Source organism: Gobio gobio (genome assembly GCF_949357685.1).
Source record: "Gobio gobio genome assembly, chromosome: 13".
In the NCBI taxonomy this organism is placed as follows: domain Eukaryota; kingdom Metazoa; phylum Chordata; class Actinopteri; order Cypriniformes; family Gobionidae; genus Gobio; species Gobio gobio.
This window is the reverse complement of record NC_137106.1, coordinates 42,826,758-42,845,028: the sequence shown is the minus strand read 5'-3', so window position 1 is coordinate 42,845,028 and position 18,271 is coordinate 42,826,758. Positions and strand designations below refer to the sequence as shown.

General features: G+C 40.6%; 1 protein-coding gene across 3 annotated transcripts in view; it reads right to left on the bottom strand.

The window, feature by feature from the left end:
- orc3 (origin recognition complex, subunit 3) overlaps nt 1–18,271 on the bottom strand; it is a 42,948-nt gene that overhangs the window by 2,974 nt on the left and 21,703 nt on the right. For 2 of the 3 annotated variants that reach the window (XM_079833398.1, XM_079833400.1), the window contains exons 13-17: nt 13,336–13,415; nt 9,146–9,279; nt 7,332–7,411; nt 4,281–4,375; nt 4,045–4,186 (exon numbers count right to left, since the gene is read on the bottom strand). In XM_079833398.1, coding sequence (XP_079689524.1) covers nt 4,045–4,186; nt 4,281–4,375; nt 7,332–7,411; nt 9,146–9,279; nt 13,336–13,415 — 531 coding nt within the window. The remainder of the gene's footprint in view (nt 1–4,044; nt 4,187–4,280; nt 4,376–7,331; nt 7,412–9,145; nt 9,280–13,335; nt 13,416–18,271) is intronic. The other variant, XM_079833399.1, reaches the window with a different exon arrangement.

Below are 18,271 nucleotides of genomic sequence, written 5' to 3'. Positions count from 1 at the left end.
GGAAGTCGATTTATGCTCCATGTCAGCCTAAAAAGAGTCCCACATGGGCCACCCTAGTCCAAACAGTCTGGACATGCCACTGCCTGTTCTAACAAATTAAAATCACTGGAAATCAGCAAGTCAGCTGTGCTGTTAGTTTCTGTGTATCCACTGTATCAGGTGGATTACATGCGCTGACCCCGCTCTGTGATTTTTTTTACGTGGCCTACCACTTCATGGCTGAGTTGCTGCTGTTCCCAATAGCTTCCTCTTTGTTATAATACCACTAACAGTTGACTGTGGAATATTTAGTAGTGAGGAAATTTCACGGATGGACTTACTGCACAGTTAGCAACCTATCACGGCACCATGCTTGAATTCACTGAGCTCCTGATTGCGACCCATTCTTTCACAAATGTTTGTAGAAGCGTCTGCATGCCTAGGTGCTTGATTTTATGCACCTGTGGCCATGGAAGTAATTAAGTAAGTACATTTTATAGCACATTTAAACAGCAGAGCTATCCTAAGTGCTGAACAGAGTAAAGAGAAATAAATCAAAACAATGAAAACAATAAAATACAATAGAAACAACGTGAAACCAGACCAAACAAAGAGTCGGACAGAAGTATAATAATATTAAAATGCCAGGGAATATAGATAGGTTTTCAATTTTGACTTAAAAATAGTAATGGAAGGTGCAAGGCGGATGTCCAGGGGCAATTGGTTCCAGAGATGGGGGGCGGTAACAGAAAAAGCTTTTAGACGAGAGCGAGGGATGGATACAAGAGCCCTGTCTGAAGATCTTAAAAATTTGGATGATGACTGAGGAATAAGAAGATCTTTAAGATAACAAGGAGCTTGATCATTAAGAGCTTTAAAAATAAACAACGAGAATTTAAACTGAATTCTAAAACGGATCGGGAGCCAATGAAGCGAGGCTAAAATTGGGGTGACATGATCATATTTCTTTGTCCCGGTCAGCAACCTTGCAGCTGCATTTTGCACCATCTGGAGGCGATGACTGAGGAAGACCCAGATACAATGAATAACAATAGTCTAAGCGCGAGGTAATAAAATCATGAATAACCTTGGAATGACAAAAATGATTTAAGTTTGGAAATGATCCGCAGTTGATAAAAACTATTCTTAACAACAGAATTAATTTGTTTGGTTAAACATAATAACACCAAGGTTCCTAACCTGGGAGGAAACTGAAGGGGAAATGATTACCCAACTCTTTAATAACACTACTCCTTAACTTTAGGGGACCAAAAACAATTGTTTCAGTTTTGTTGTCATGAAGTTGAAGAAAGTTATTTTATAACCATTCCTTAATGTCCCTGATGCATTCCAACAAAGGTTGAAAGGAATCGCCAGCATTCAATGGCAGGTACAGCTGTGTATCGTCAGCGTAAAAATTAAATGAAACATTGTGCTTCTTAATAATATCCCCCAGTGGACGCATGTATAAGTTAAAAAGAAGTGGACCCAAAATAGATCCCTGAGGTACACCACTAATAATAGGGGCAGAAGATGAAGAGAACTTGCATAACTCTACAGAAAAAGACCACCGAAAGGCTGTCCCCTTGATACCGAATAAATGTCCTAAGTGCCAAATAAGAACATCATGGTCAACAGTATCAAAGGCAGCACATCAAGTAAGATCAATACAGCATTTTTACCGGCATCAACTGCAAGTAAAATGTCATAGCACAGAGTCGGTCTTGCTAAAAGTGATCAATGACGGGCAGCGAATCCAGATTGAAAGGGTTCTAATAACTTAGTTGCATTTAAAAACTGGATCAATTGAGACTGCACAACTTTTTCTAAAAGTTTTGATAAAAATGATAGCTTAGAGACAGGCCGATGATTCCTAAAACATCCCTCATCCAGACCTTGTTTCTTAAGCAAAGGCTGAACAACCACATGCTTAAAAATCTTCGGGACCACCCCAGTGTCCAAAGATGAATTAATCAACACTGGGTCCGATTATAGGAAAAGCAGTTTTTGTAATCTCTGAGGGAATAACATCAAGTGAGGAGGAAGTTGTCTTCATCTTCTTTACCAAATCACAAAGCTCCAGTAAAGAGACCTGGTGAAAATTATGATAGAATGGACTAGCCAGCGAAACCCAGGACAGATCTGAGAGCTGAAGAATGAACAAATAGCTATCACCTTATCAGAAAAGTATGTTAAAAATTTCTCTCAGAGATCAGTCGAGGGTTCCCGATGAAGAGAGAACAAGCATGATCATCCAGCCAATAATGAGATTTTCGCTTTGGTTGTTTCAACTTAAGAGGGGCAATGGGATCTAAAATATCAGAACAAGCTGCATGAAAAAAGTTTAAATCGTCAGGACCGAAGGAAGACATAGCATTCAAGATAGAAATTTACACAGCATTAGCTAAATATATCTTGCTAAACTGAGAGGCAGTGAGTGAGTTCATAAAGCGAGAATACGAGCCTACCGGCTTATTCACAGCGGCAGAGTTCACAACAGGGATCGCAAATACAAAGGACTTATGATCAGAGAAGGAAGCATTTTCAAGACATACATTATCTACAGATATACCATATGACACAAGATCAAGAGTATTACCAACGACATGTGTTGCTTGATTCATATGTTGAGTAAAACCAAATGAGTCCAAAACATTGCACTGTACCTCAAACGACGAATAACTCAGAACAGAAACTATTTTTATTTTAAGTGATTGTTTGAAAACCATAGCAATACCACCCCTACCAGTAGACCTTGGGGTACTAATAAAACAACAGTTCGATGGACAAAGTTCCTAGAAGACTGACAACTCACCAACACCGGCCCAGGTTTCCGTCAGGAATAAAATGTAATTTAAGATAAAAGTTGTTGCATATGGACCTAGCATTCACTCAGGCCATATTCAAAGGAGGCTGTGATGACGAGGCCACATCCAGATGAACAAAGTCCAGTTGACATAGATTTTGACAGTTCACTCCTCTCTTGCGAATCCGTGAACGCGGAGGAGCTGAGCGCATCTAAAATCCCATGAGCACCGCATCAAATGGAGACCCTCCAAGCTCATTACTTCCAAGGGAAGTCAAGTCAAGTCAACTTTATTTATATAGCGCTTTTAACAATGTAGATTGTTTCAAAGCAGCTTTACAGTGTTAAACAGGAAAATAATGCAGCATAATTTTATTCAGCTGTATAGCCATTCTGGAAAAAACCCTGATGTCATCAGTTCATTTCAATTATCATACAGTGACAGTGTGGGCTTTAGATCAATAATTAGATCAGTAATTTAGTTTAAATGGTTAATTTAGTTTATTAATTAGATTTATTTCGATGTTTAGTTGAAAAATGTAGTGTCCCCCATCGGAAACTCCATCGAAGATTGTCTGGGAGAGACAATTGTCCGCCTGATTTTCACCCGAACACCACCGCGACTACCTCTTTTCCTGCGGCACTTCCTTAGAGGAGGAACGCAGCAAGGTAGCCGACGAGCGCACTTCACTACAGGTTGGCTGAACGAGGATTTAAAGTGTGAATACAGAGCAGGACAAAATCCATGGTAGGCTCCCATTCAAGTTTTGATGTTGAGTAAGGTTTTTCGATCATAGGTCAGCACTGAGACTACATTTTGCCTGTGCAACACCATGCATAATACAAACATAACAGATGTCAGACGAACAGGTACCACAGGTACAACAAACTGGGACAAACGAGAGAAGTGATTGGAACACCTGAATTCAATGATTTGGACGGGTGACCCAATCCTTTTGGCAATATAGCACAAGTTGGTTAACTTTATCTGCCTATTCCAACATGCATTGATGGATGCTCACTAAATGGTAGTATGACAGTACATCAGCCTTATCAATTTGACCTGATTGCATATCCTCCTTAAATTGACATCTATAGAGGCCATTTAAAAGTGAAGCTTTTGGTGATGTTCGGGGGGCCTTTGAGTTTGGGACGCTCTGCCATACAACATATTGGCTAATGAAAATGTATCCCGGAAATTAAGATACTGTCCCTTTTAATGGAATACAACTGGTTAGTCAGAATCAGTGGTCAGTTACCTGCAGGTAGTAGAAAGGATGACTGAGGGCAGTTTGAATGGATGTGCGAGGGGTGACATTGAGCCGCTGTCGCAGGACCCCAGAGGAACTGTAGTAGCACACTTCACTGAGTGGCTGGAGTTCTGCTGGAGACAGGTATTCTCTGAAGAAAGACCCACAAACTTTTTGTGAGATAAGCAAGTAATTTTGTGAGATAAGGAAGTAAGCACACCATGCTCATAGTGTTGTCCCATTACCTCACAAGGCTGTCAATAAAGTCGATCACCTGACTTCGAAGCAGTTCATATGGATTTATTCTCTTTGTTCTTCTGGATTCTTTTTCGAGCAGCGTCTGCATACAGAATCATGAAAATAGTTGATTTTAAATCCACCAATACTATTTTTCCAAAGCTGAAACCAAAGTACTTGATTTATAGTATGGTCTGAGGACAAGTACTTTGTGTTGCCACAATACCAACATTTAAGTAGTCAAATACAAATAAAAATATGTTACTGATTGAGGCTTTTTAGACAAGACGTGTCAAAGTGAATGTTAAAAATCAATTTAATCTGTTGGTGAATGTAGCACAATCAAATGAAGTATGTCACAAATAATGTGACTTGACGTGTGCTACATCCAGTGTCGACAGAATCACTGAAAGCAATGCAAGTATATTACAGCTAGATGTTCCTGGCATGTTACTAGAAATTTCTGGTTAGTTGATTAGCTAGCTAGTTGCATTGGCAGCATATTACAGCCAAGGTGTTCATAAATATCATGATTAGTTATCCAATCTGTGTTTCTATCACAGAATAACTATTTTTTTTTTAAATCGGTATAAGATTAGAAGTATTTTTATCAGGGCAAAAATGTTTTTGCATTATTTTTTAATTCTTTAGTCTGTTAGCATGTGAAAATTTATCCTCAACACAATTTATCCTTCTGCGTGCACCCTGATTTTTCTGTGGATTCGCTAGATGGAGATTCCAGGTTGTGTTGATTCACCAGAGGTCTGGTTGAGTTCGGAGTAATGTTATGGGAAGCCAAAATCGAGGATGGTGAATTGAGTGACGAGTAGACGAGGCAGAATGTTGTAGACAGATTTCAAAAGAGCGATTAGTTTAACAAGAATGTTTCTGGGATAGCACAGATTTTGCGGAACCAAATTTAGAAAACGAGGACTCAAACAAAAACATCAAAACAAGAAAATAGAAAGAAAAGAGAAAGGTAGAACAGGCCAGACTATTCTGTCATGGGTTGACGCTCATAATAAAAAGGCAAACAACTTCTACCATGGGTTGACCAAACCCTAAAGGGGTTTAAGCAAATCAGACATCCTCTTTAGTAAGGGGTGTAACTGTGTTATCCTCCCTTTGCAAGTCACTCCCCTTTGTCTTAAAACACAAGTTAACACAAAACTATCTTTTTGTGAATGAGAAACAGGATGGTGCATCTCCTGATCCTCAATTCAGCTACTTTTTTAGTTGGGTTGACCAAACAAAAGTCCAAGAGTCTTAAAGGGATAGTTCACCCAAAAAATGAAAATTCTGTCATTAATTACTCACCCTCATGTCTTTCCAAACACGTAAGACCTTCGTTCTTCTTCGGAACACAAATTAAGATATTTTTGATGAAATCCAAGAGCTCTCTGAACCCTCCATTGACAGAGATTTAATTACCACTTTGAAGGTCCAGAAAGGTAAAGACATTGATAAAATAGTCCATGTGACTACAGTGGTTCAAACTTCACTGCCAGTCTCCTATGCAGTTTACGTTGGCCAACTCCTGTGTCAACATCACACACGTGTTGTGGTGCTCACATGGCTTCAGCCAATGGTAAACCGGAGTTCTGGCGTAGCTCTGACGTAACTCGGAAGCGCTGGAATGTATTTACTACGTCAACAGTGTAGGAGACTGACTCAGATGTGAAGAAATTGTTGAATATAGTTGTTATTGTTGTTTGTTTTTTGCGCACAAAAAGTATTCTCATAAAATTAAGGTTGAGCCACTGGAGTCACATGGACTATTTTAACAATGTCTTTACTACCTTTCATGGCCTTGAAAGTGTTAATTAAACAGCTGTCAATGGAGGGTTCAGAGAGCTCTCAGATTTAATCAAAAATATCTTAATTTGTGTTCCGAAGATGAACAAAGGTCTTACGGGTTTGGAACGACATGAGGGTGAGTAATTAATGACAGATTTTTCATTTTTGGGTGAACTAACCCTTTAACCCTGGGGGATGAACCACAACCTTTGTGTTGCTTTTGGGAGTCTGACTCGATTATGTCAGTCTTTTTATTCCTTACAAGAAACCGCATCTTCCTTGCATTCTAAAAGGCTGGAATACACTACAAGCCTGACATCTTAACATTTTAAAACACTAGGTATTATACACTTGCCAAGTTTGTATATGGTTACAGAGGAAATACGGCGCATCACACACTAAACGACAGAGGGTCACAAATTACCAGACTCTCAAGTCACTCTTAACACAATGAACTCGTGCAGAAATGTGCCTTGTTGATATCCTCAAACATGCAACAAAGACAAAATCATATATATCGGATTCTGAGCCCATAATACACTACATGATTTTCTGTAAAATCGGTCAACTCCAACTGCTGAAAACGTGCAGACTGGCTCTTACTTTCAGCAATTAGCATCAACAAATCAGGGCTAAAAATGTATGCAAAAATCTGGAGAAAAGCCATGTAGTGAATTCCAGCTTTAACCAGAAGTGCTACAGTAGCTGTATTTACATGGACCCTAATAATCTGTTTGTAATCTGTTTGTATAATGCACAGAACGAGCTGTTATTGTTGAATGACATCAATTTTAAAGTCTGACACAAACGCAAAATAAATAAAGTGATTGGGTTGATGTGCGCATTTATGTAAATTATATTTTCATTTAAACTGAAACAAATGGTGTCCATTTAAATGGAGCTAGTAATAATAAACAAAACCAGTGTCAATATTAAGTAGTACATATATAAGATTCACATAGTCAAATAGACTGAAGTTTGGGAAATGTAGTTTTACAGTAATATCATATTTACTTTTTGACTTTAATACAGCATAATCTTGCTTTGGTCCATAATTGTAATGCCTCCTGTTAGAAAATCTGTTATAACAGCAACTGAGAATTAATTTAAACCATCAACTTTGATTTGTAAATTTGTGAATAATAAGCTCTCTAAAATCTAGAATGGTTGTCCCATTTTAAATGTACACATCACTAACACGTTTTACACGGATGTAATAAATTAGAGTCCAGTTTAGCTAAATAAGACAACAAATACTTAACCTTTTGAAGCTGAAAGAGATCCGTTCTTCTGTTCTTCTCCAAGATGACACCATCCTTAGAAGAATCTTCTGAAGTCACACCTGACAGGCAAAGCAATGTATTACTAAGGGTATTTATGGTGCATCTAGTGATTCAATCTTTAATACACTCAATTCTTTGCAAATGATTGCAAATTTTAAACAACTCACTTGTTGTCTTGTCACAAAACCTCAAAATCAACTACAGCATACCAGAAGAACTCCTTTTTTAAAAAATATTTTATATATATATATATATATATATATATATATATATATATATATATATATATATATATATATATATATATATATATATATATATATATATATATATATATATATATATATATATATATATATATATATATATATATATATATATAAGATCTCAAGGAAATACAAAGTGCATTTTTACATGCCCTGTTATTGCAGTAAAAACAACCCAAATTTTGGGCACAATTAATTCCAAAATAAAACATGTCCATTGTTTGTTGCATTTTTTTAGTTGTATATGGATCTAAATAAAGTTGTTATTGAAGTAAGTTATTAAAATATTAGTTTTTGCATTGACTTTTAAAAAAATGCATTAACAAAAAATAAAAAAATTAATAATAATTTTTTTTTTAAAGGATCCCGCCTCCTGGTCTAGTCTTACAAGTTATTCATCTAATTTTTTAAGACTGGTCATAACTTTAAGTCAGTTACATAAAACCATAAATTGCTCCAACTTGAATCAGAAAAATAAGACTACTCTTTGATTACTCAAAGAACTGTTCTGACCAACTAGCAGTTTGCCAAAGACAAAATTTAAGTATCTCTTTAAATCGTTGTTAACACTCCACCGATGAGAGACCATACCTTGTAAATTAGGGGAAAAAAATAGAAAACTAGAACCTTTTGGAAATATTTACATCTACACAATCATTGACAGTAAAAGAACCCCCAAGAAAACGATTTAAGCCCGTTCACACCAAGAACGATGACAATAAACATAGCTATAAATAACAATATTAGCTCCCAAACCAGCGGACGATAACATTCTGTTTATTATGAGCGTAACTACAGTTATGTTGTCTGATGTTTTAAAACCAGTTGGATTCTGATAGGCTGTCAATGTTTTTATAATTTTTTATCAGAAAAAAATCTGAAAGTAATTCTAACAATATTGTTTGTCAGTGTCATTATTGTTAAGATGTAGACTTCTCTATTCTCAAATAATAAGAACAATTATTAAAACATTTTCATTATAGCTGTTAAGCTTGGTGTGAATATGCCTTTATTCTCCTTCCATTGTGAGTTTTTGCAGAAAGCAGAGATCTGATCTTCATGTGAATACAAATTGAGCTTTACCTATGCCATTTAAGAGATGAAGAGAAGTGTGTGGATAAAATTGTCTACTGATGATGTCACATGTATACTAGAGTTAAGAATACACTGCTAACGTAGTGAACATACACAGTGCTGGTACTGAATTTGTGTATTTTGTTGAGGTGGATAAATGTTTTATTAGATAAGAAAAGCATGAACTACCGTGGAATAATTTTTACAGAATAAATAGTTTGATCAATATTTTTTGCATTGCATTCCAAATGTTGCTCTAGTCATTCTGAACAGATTGGCATTAAATGATTTGCTACATTTACTGACACGGTTTTGTTCCCAAAAAATAAAGCATTTCATATTCTTATCCAATTTCTCCAGAAGTGACTAGTTTTGTTCTCTTGAACACACTGAATGGAAATGCAAATAGTTTGTGATATTCAGATTTTTTTGAAACAACACATACTGACTTACCCTCCAGCGCTTCCAATCTGCCAATAAAATCTTCCACTTGTTGAAGCACATTCTGCATTCTTTTGGTATTGGCAGATTTAAGAATTTCAGCACACTTTTCTAAAGCTGCAACAAGCTCATCTTTTGCAAGAATCCTGGAGAGAAATGATCAAGAATGACACTGAAAATGGAGCAATTTCTCTAATAAATACAGGAACCACTGAATCACAAAACTAAATAAAACAACAAACAACAACACGCATGCATATCAGGTGTATACTGAAGAAAATCAAATGTGACATATCTTTGGGGGTATTTTTTCTTTCCTTTTTTAATGGCATTCCAGCTTCTATGGCTATATTCTTAGCAAGAGTAAGGTTTAGTTATTCAAAAATAAAACTAAAGATGTTTAAGATTAATTTCTTAAAACTAAATTTGGATTTACTTGGTTAAAACCCTTTTCAAAAGTATCACCAGAATAAAACCAGTTTCTCAAAGGGGTAGAAGTATTACAATCCAGCAAAATATGTTTAATGGACAGTGGATTCTGACAAGAGTAACACTGGTGAATTTTCTCCTGATACTAAAAATGTAAGTGTTAGTTTTGAGTGTCTTTGGGGGTATTTAAACTTAAACTTAAGGGTGCACACTATGCGATTTATAATAGTCCTTTATGATTGTTCCTTGTCAGACTGTATGAACATGATCCCCGCTGTAAGCCATGTCACCATGTAAGATCTAAGCTGTCATTAATGTCAGACATTAGTCAAGGCACGTTAAAATGGACGCAAGAAAACTCGTCCAGAGTTTTATATCATCAATCAATGACTTGTTCAGGTGACAGTAAATGGTGCCTACAAAGATCTCTAGCACTCATTTTGGTCATAGATTGTCTTGAAAAATGAAGACAATTTGACAGTTGTCCTAGGAGAAGTCACACTGCAGGATTGTGTGCCAAATCTGACACTGCCAGAATTTCATCTGAGGTAAAATTTGATCGCAGCGGTCATTAATCGGCTGCCGGTGAACATGTCAAACTAACAGGGCCGGCCCTGACCAATTTGCTGCCCTAGGCAAGATTTTACTTGGTGCCCCTTGTGTCAAGGTTTAGCACTACACGTTATCAGTCTTTGGAAACACTCGTACTGTTTTATTTTTGTAATGCATTGATGTTTTATTTTTATATTTATTGTTGTTGTTTTATATGATGTCCAGTCCATTCTACCCCGTCATTATGTTCATGATATTATTATCATTATTATTTTTTATTTTTTAAAGGCTGATGATAGTCAAACTATACAAAAATTGCACCTATGCCACATTACAGCCTAAACACAAAGAGCAGGAGTTCATCTAGCATTCATTTATATTTATGCATTTGACAGACGCTTTTATCCAAAGCGACTTACAGTGCACTTATTACAGGGACAATCCCCCTGGAGCAACATGGAGTAAAGTGCCTTGCTCAAGGACACACTGGTGGTGACCGCTGGGATCAAACCAGCAACCTTCTTTGTGTCAGTTCCACCATCTCAGCATTCATGCACAAACTATTCATTGAGAACTAGCAAAAGTGTTTGTTTTCCAGTAGATGGCAGCAATATTCCACTAAGCTATGAGCATTCATGTTTTCACCAGGAATTAAACAGAAATTTAGATATTTAATGTGAATTTTACATAAAATGTTGCTATTTTAAATAAACCTGTATATAAATATCATTACTAATTTGGGCAAATACATTTTAAAATTGATACACCCCCTTAAAACTCCCTTAAAACTGCACAACTGCAGAGTTAAAACATTAGGCTATTAAAAAAGTGATATTACATGCGTTTAATATTTTTATATTATTTATTTTGTACAAAATCACACTGGCTGTGGCCTCTGGAGAACCCAGAACAGCTGCTTGCATAAAGTTTAAGGTAAAAATAACTGAATTAATTAGCAAACATTAGTATTTTACTACTATGCAATTAAATAAACTGTTCATTAATTTGCCTACATCACTTTACTTTTGTCTTTACACTGCAAAAAAATGCTCTTCTTATTTAAACACAAATCTTTTTCTTGTTTACAGTCCAAATATCAACAAATTCTTAAATCAAGGTGCTTTTATAGATAAGTAAAATGACATAAGACATTTTTCTTGTTTACTTAAAAATAAAATCAAACTGAAGTGAGTTTTTGCTTAAAACAAGCAAAATTATCTGCCAAATTTCTGTTTGGGACAGAAACAAGATTTCAATCAGGAACAAGATTATTTCTCTCAATCCATTGGCAGATAATTATGCTTGTTTTAAGCAAAAACTCTTTTTTTATTTTCAAGTAAACAAGAAAAATATATTCTGTCATTTTACTTATAGTAAATGCACCTTGATTTAATAATTTTTAGATAAACAAAACACAAATACTATGTAAGAAGAGCAGTGTATCCCTTATCTTCCCTGCATCAGAGGGCTTCTGTCTTTTTTTACACAATACCAATCGGCCATCTGTCATAAATAATCAGGCAACTTACACCGTGTCAACACCTGGAGCGAGCGGCCAAGCACCCTAAAAAAGGAAAGCAATCCTGTCTGCGTTGGATGCGGCGAGAGGCGACGCAACACAACACATTTCCAACGTTAAACTGATCGCACGTTGTATTTCTGACGCACTTCAAGTAGATCGGCGGGGGGAGATTGATGAGGCGGACCGGGAAGAGGCGGGGGACTTAGTTAAGTTTTTTTTTTTTAGCTTTATTTGGTAATATTTCAAATTAATATTAATAAAATAGTATCAGTAATACATTTTGGCGCCCCTATGGATGAGTGGCGCCCCTAGCATTTGCCTATTCCGCCTATGCCACGGGCCGGCCCTGCAAACTAACGATCAAAGACTTCAGATTTTAGCCTAGGATTAGAGGCTAGGATTAGCCTAGGCTCTTTTAGGATTTGCTAAATTGTGGACAAAATCGCAGTGTGCACCCAGCTTTAGTCACTTCACTGTTTTTTCTCTCACATTCAGAGGTCACCTGGTGTACATAAAAGTCACATGATCATTCTTCAAAGATGGCGAGGTATGTTTGGACAGAAGACGAGAGAGTTCTTTATTCTTTATTTATAGCCCTATTGCACTGCACAACTCAAAACGGTCGATCTGTTCATCCGGAAATTCGGAATCCAGTTTCTCTGAAATCACGTACTATAACCTCCCAGAATCACCTCATACATGGCCGCTCCCAAGTATAAGGGGTTTCTCCTTGCCATTAATGCTTGGATAACACACCTACATCTCCTTCGATTAAAAATAATTGCTAGTGCAGTGACTGCGATATACATACACCTACCCACATTCATTGAGAGAGAAAAATTGTATTAGTCGCATAACAATGGTTAATGGAAATGCCATCATTTCACAATAGTTTTTAATCAACATTTAGAAAATATCTCAAGTTTTGCGCAAATATGTAATGGAAACCTGCCTAGTGTTGGTCTAGTTTCACACTCACTTGATTCTATCGAACCCTGGTGCATCTTCATCACAAACGTGCATGGCGAATGATAGAAAACAGGACACGGTCAATATATTGTGTTTATTAATTTGGTGCTATTATGCACAGCAGAGTGAACAAAGTTTGGGTTTTTCTATTTGTGTTTAACATGAAGGTGGCAACCAGTGCAAGCAAATTCACACCACCTCCTACATGTAGTCTCAGGTTCTGTAACCCGGTGCGCCTTCACATTACTAATTTTTCATCCAAACTGTGCCCTGTTTCGAATTAAACTTCCAGTGTGACAGTGTGCCCCATCCATGTGTCTGATCCATGATTGCTCGCTTATATGTGGATTGTGTGGAGCTCCTAAACTTCTGTATGGTAATGTATTCCTTTTTGGGAAAAGTAAAACCTAAACAAGCCTTAAACATATTTTTACACTTGCCCTATTATGTTATAAAAAGCACATGGATTCCGATATTCTCAGATCGGTTTCAGGTCTGATTCTTATGTGCAAATAAATCTGATATGAATCGGATATGTGCCATGCAAGCGGACAAATCGGATATTCCTGTCAATGTTAGTCGGAAAAGCAACGGTGGCAAATTATGTCAATTCAGACACCAAACACGATCACATGAAAAAAACACTCAAGACTAGAAGATTATTTGTATCCAAAATACAAATAATATAACTAAAAACGGCCATTTCTAACAGGTTAGTAGACTGGGTTACCTCAGAAGTTGCATGGCTGAGTCATATTCCTCTGTCTCCCACAGATTCTTTTCAATGCAGGATACATGGAGTTCTCGTATCTATATCACAGTAACAGTTACATGTGATGAACACTATAATTTTCTTTATTTAGTTCTTAGGGATAGATACATACATACATACATACATACATACATACATGCATACATGCATACATGCATACATGCATACATGCATACATGCATACATGCATAACACCTTTTTTAGATTTACTGCATAATAGCTAATAAATCCTAATTTAACAGGATCAACAAACCATAAATCGTTAGACAGGTTTTTACAATATTAATCTAACTGCAAAACAGTGTCATTATTTCTGCTAAAATCTTTGTATAGCAGAGAAGCAACTCCACCGAGACTGGTAGGTCACAACGACAACATGACGAATGTAGTACATCTAGATTAGATTCATACTATACAATCTACATTGTGTTCCGAAAAAGAAAAGATAATTTGACCATGTTGTCTTGGAAGTAAATTAATACTAGATGACTTCATTTGGCTGAAGTACAGAGTAATATTAACTAACAAGTACTTACTATAAAGTTAGGGTTTGGTTTACAGTTAAGCCGGGAACCAAGGTTATTATAGTTTTGCATTTTTAAATGAGTTATTTTATTATCGTTTTAAATTTTGCTTTAAATTTCAGTTTAGTTTTATAAATGGTTTTGCTAGTTTTAGTTTAGCTTTTATTTTGTAAACACATTTCTATTTAGTTTTTATATATTTAGTTTCAGTTTTAGTTTTAGTAATTATAGTTTAGCAGAGTTACCAGAACGAAGTGTAGAGACCAAATCAAGATTTTTAATTTCAGCAAAGTTTAATGTTTGCACAGATTAGAGTTTACTCTCATGCAGACCAAGGTTATTTTCGTAAACGAAAACTGAAACTAAGACTAAAACGATACTCGGTTACTTAACGTAACCTCGGTTCTCTCTAGAAGAGGGAACGAGTATTGCGTAAGTTCCTTACGCTACGGGAAAGTATTCTTTCTTCGAGATTTCTGAAAAACCCAAAATTATCCTTAATTTTGTAACATTGTCAACGCAGTGCGGCAGCCTGGCAGACCATAGCAGGCTATTCCAGCGTGCTATTGGCTGCTCTGCTGGCAACTGCAGCAGCCTATCGGTGAGCCCGCGTGACGTGGCGACCAATGAGGGCGCTTCGCGCCCACCTGGCTTCATTTGCCTACAGGTGGGGCGTGGCCACGTGTATATAAGCAGGGCTCACGGGCTGCATATTCGGTTTTCTTAGTTCTGAAGCGTAAAAGCCAGCGGGGCGCACGGCAAGGAACGCAATACTCGTTCCCTCTTCTAGAGAGAACCGAGGTTACGTTAAGTAACCGAGTATCGTTCTCTTACGAGAGGTTCTCTCGTATTGCGTAAGTTCCTTACGCTACGGGAACATATTGTCAACGCCGTGCGCGCCTCGCATACAGCATATGTATCCCAGGGAACCGGGGACCATAACACTGCTCGGGCAGGGTGGCCGGTAAAGAAAAAACGGGCCACCACATATACAGACACTTCATTCGAACTGACGGGTGGTTTACGACGGGTGGTTACAACACCCTGTCCCATGAATGAGGGAACGGCACCTGCCGGTCTCCTTCAAATTCACCACACCTTGTCTCATGAATGAGGGAGCGGCAACGCCGGTCGCCTTCAAATTCACAATATCTTGTTATATGAGTGAGGTAACGGCACCGCCGGTCACCTTCAAACTCACAACAGCTCGTCTCGTAAATGAGGGAACGGCACCGCCGGTCTCCTTCAAATTCACATGAGCCTAGTACCGAACTTACTACCAGTATGTGAGCTATGTCTGCGCAGAATCACTGGGCAGAACCAACGGCCCTATTGAACTGATAACATTTTCGCCTGTAAGGCAGGAACTTCCAGATTGTAAAATCTCACGAACGTAGACGGGGAGGCCCAGCCTGCCGCCATACAGATATCGTGGATGGAAATCCCTCTGGCCCAAGCCCACGAAGAGGCCATGCCTCTGGTGGAGTGTGCTCTGACACCTAGCGGGCACTGCAGGTGTTTGGAAGCGTATGCAGTTGCAATCGCGTCCACTATCCACCTGGACAGGGTCTGTTTCGAGGAGGCGAGACCTTTAGTGCGCCCACCAAACGAAACAAATAGCTGCTCAGAACGCCTGAAGGCGGCGGAGCGTGTGACATAAACCCTCAATGCCCTGACAGGGCAGAGGAAATTGCCACCGTCCCCCTCATCGGATGCTGGCAGAGCCGAGAGGGAGATAATCTGCGCCCTGAAGGGAGTGCCGATCGCTTTGGGGACATAACCATGCCTCGGTCTGAGAATGACCTTAGAGTCATTAGGACCGAACTCCATACACGTCGGGCTCACTGAGAGCGCGTGTAGATCCCCCACGCGTTTCACTGAAGCCAGAGCTATCAGAAACGTGGTTTTCAGCGAAAGGAACCTTGGTTCCACAGTCTCGAGCGGTTCAAAGGGATGAGCCTTCAGGGCCTCTAGGACCAAGGCCAGATCCCATATAGGAACCGACGGGGGCCGCGGGGGATTCATCCGTCTGGCTCCTCTGAGGAAACGGACGATGAGCTCGTTCCTTCCTAGCGTGCTACCTAGCGTCGTCTGAGCGAACGCTGCTATAGCCGCCACATACACTTTGAGCGTGGAAGGGGACCTGCCCAATTCCAAAAGCTCTTGGAGGAAGGAGAGCACCCGCTGGACCCCACATTGCTGTGGGTCCAATCCCTTGGAAACACACCACTCAGTGAACACCGACCACTTAGAACTATATAACCGCCTCGTCGAGGGGGCTCTAGAGTGTGAAATCGTGTTCATAACCCCTTCGGGCAGGTCAACGGGTATCCGTTGGTCACCCATACATGCAGAGACCATCGCTCTGGATGGGGATGCCAAACTGAGCCTCCTGCTTGAGAGAGAAGGTCTGCTCTCAGCGGAACTGGCCAGGGGGGTGAGTGCGACAGCTTCACCAGCTCTGGGTACCAAATCTGGTTCTCCCAGCGCGGTGCTATAAGGAGCACCGGACGGCGCGTTTCCCTGATTTTCGCTATGACCTGGGGCAATAGGGAGATCGGCGGGAAAGCATACAGCGGGAGGCTGGGCCAAGTTTGGGACAGCGCATCCTCGCTTTTGGACAGAAACGTCGGGCAGCGGGCGTTCTCTTTTGTTGCAAAGAGGTCGAGCTCCGCTCTGCCGAACAGGCGCCATACCAGCTGGACTGTCTGGGGGTGCAGGGACCATTCTCCTGGGAGAATGAGGCCCCTGGACAGCTTGTCCGGGCCCACATTGAGGTGGCCCACATTGAGGTGGCCCGGCACGTGCGCAGCTCTCAACGAGCGCAGCGAGCTGTGTGCCCACACGAGCAGGCGTTCTGTCAGATTGCCCAGACCTCTGGACCTGACACCGCCCTGCCGGTTCACGTAGGACACCACTGTGGTGTTGTCCGACCGGACTAACACATGGTGTCCTCGTATAAGCGGGAGAAACTGCTTGAGCGCGTTCTCTACCGCTATCATCTCCAAACAGTTTATGTGTAGGAGTTTTTCCTCGCTCGACCAAAGGCCCGAGGCTGATCTGCCCTCGAAAACGGCGCCCCAACCCGTGGTGGAGGCGTCCGTCGAGATGACCTTGCGGTGTGAGATGGCTCCCATCGTCACTCCCCTCTGGTACCAGTCGGCTACTAACCAGGGCTCTAGGGCTGACACGCAGCCCTGAGTCACTCTGATCCTGAAGCCACCGGACGCCCAGGCCCTGTGAGGCACTCGAGCGTTTAACCAGCATTGCAGCGGGCGCATGCGCATTAAGCCCAGCTGGAGCACAGCTGCAGCTGAGGCCATACGTCCCAGCATCCTCTGAAACAGCTTGAGAGGTGCGATTTTGCCTGGCCGAAAGTACGCAGCCATGCGCCGAACTTGGCGCGCGCGATGGGGTGACAGGCGGGCTGACATTGCCACAGTGTCCAGATTCAAACCCAGAAATGAGGTTGATTGCGTGGGCACTAATGAGCTCTTGGTCCAATTGACCGTGAGCCCTAGGCTGTCCAGATGGCTGAGCAGCATTGCCCTGTGGGCGAGGAGCTCGGCCTCCGACTGCGCCAGGATGAGCCAATCGTCCAGATAGTTCAATACTCGCATCCCTCGATTTCTCAGAGGAGCGAGGGCCGCGTCCATGCACTTCGTAAATGTACGGGGTGCTAGTGACAGGCCGAACGGAAGGACGGTGTATTGATAAGCCTGGCCGTCGAAGGCGAATCGTAAGAATGGCCTGTGACGCGGCGTTATCTTGATTTGAAAATATGCATCTTTCAAATCTAGGGAGATTAGCCAGTCTCTCGGGCGAATATGCGCGAGGATCTGCTTGGTCGTGAGCATCTTGAACGATCTTTTCATAAGAGCTTTGTTCAGACGCCTCAGATCCAGAATCGGTCTGAGCGACCCATCCCTTTTTGGCACGAGAAAATACCGGCTGTAAAAGCCTGACTCGCTCATAGAGTGGGGAACCGGTTCTATAGCCCCTTTGCACAGCAGCGTGGCTATTTCTGCTCGAAGTAGATGTGCTACTTCCTCGCTCACTCTCGTCTCTGTACGCGCACAGAAGCGCGGAGGGCGGCGAGCGAACTGCAGAGTGTAGCCGTGCTTCACTGTTTTCAGCACCCATTCTGATACACCTGGAATGGCTTCCCACGCTCTCGCGTGCGCCACACGGGATAGAACGGCCTCCGGGCTCGAAACGCCGCGCTTCGCGGGTTTGACGGCCCGTATAGGAGGGGCGGGCGCAGTGCGCGCGCTCTCTGTGCTGTGGGCCAGCCGATCGCTCGCGATGGCTGGCCGCCCTACACACTGCATCTCTGCCGCTTCGAGCGGGGAGTGGCTTGTGCGGCCCTA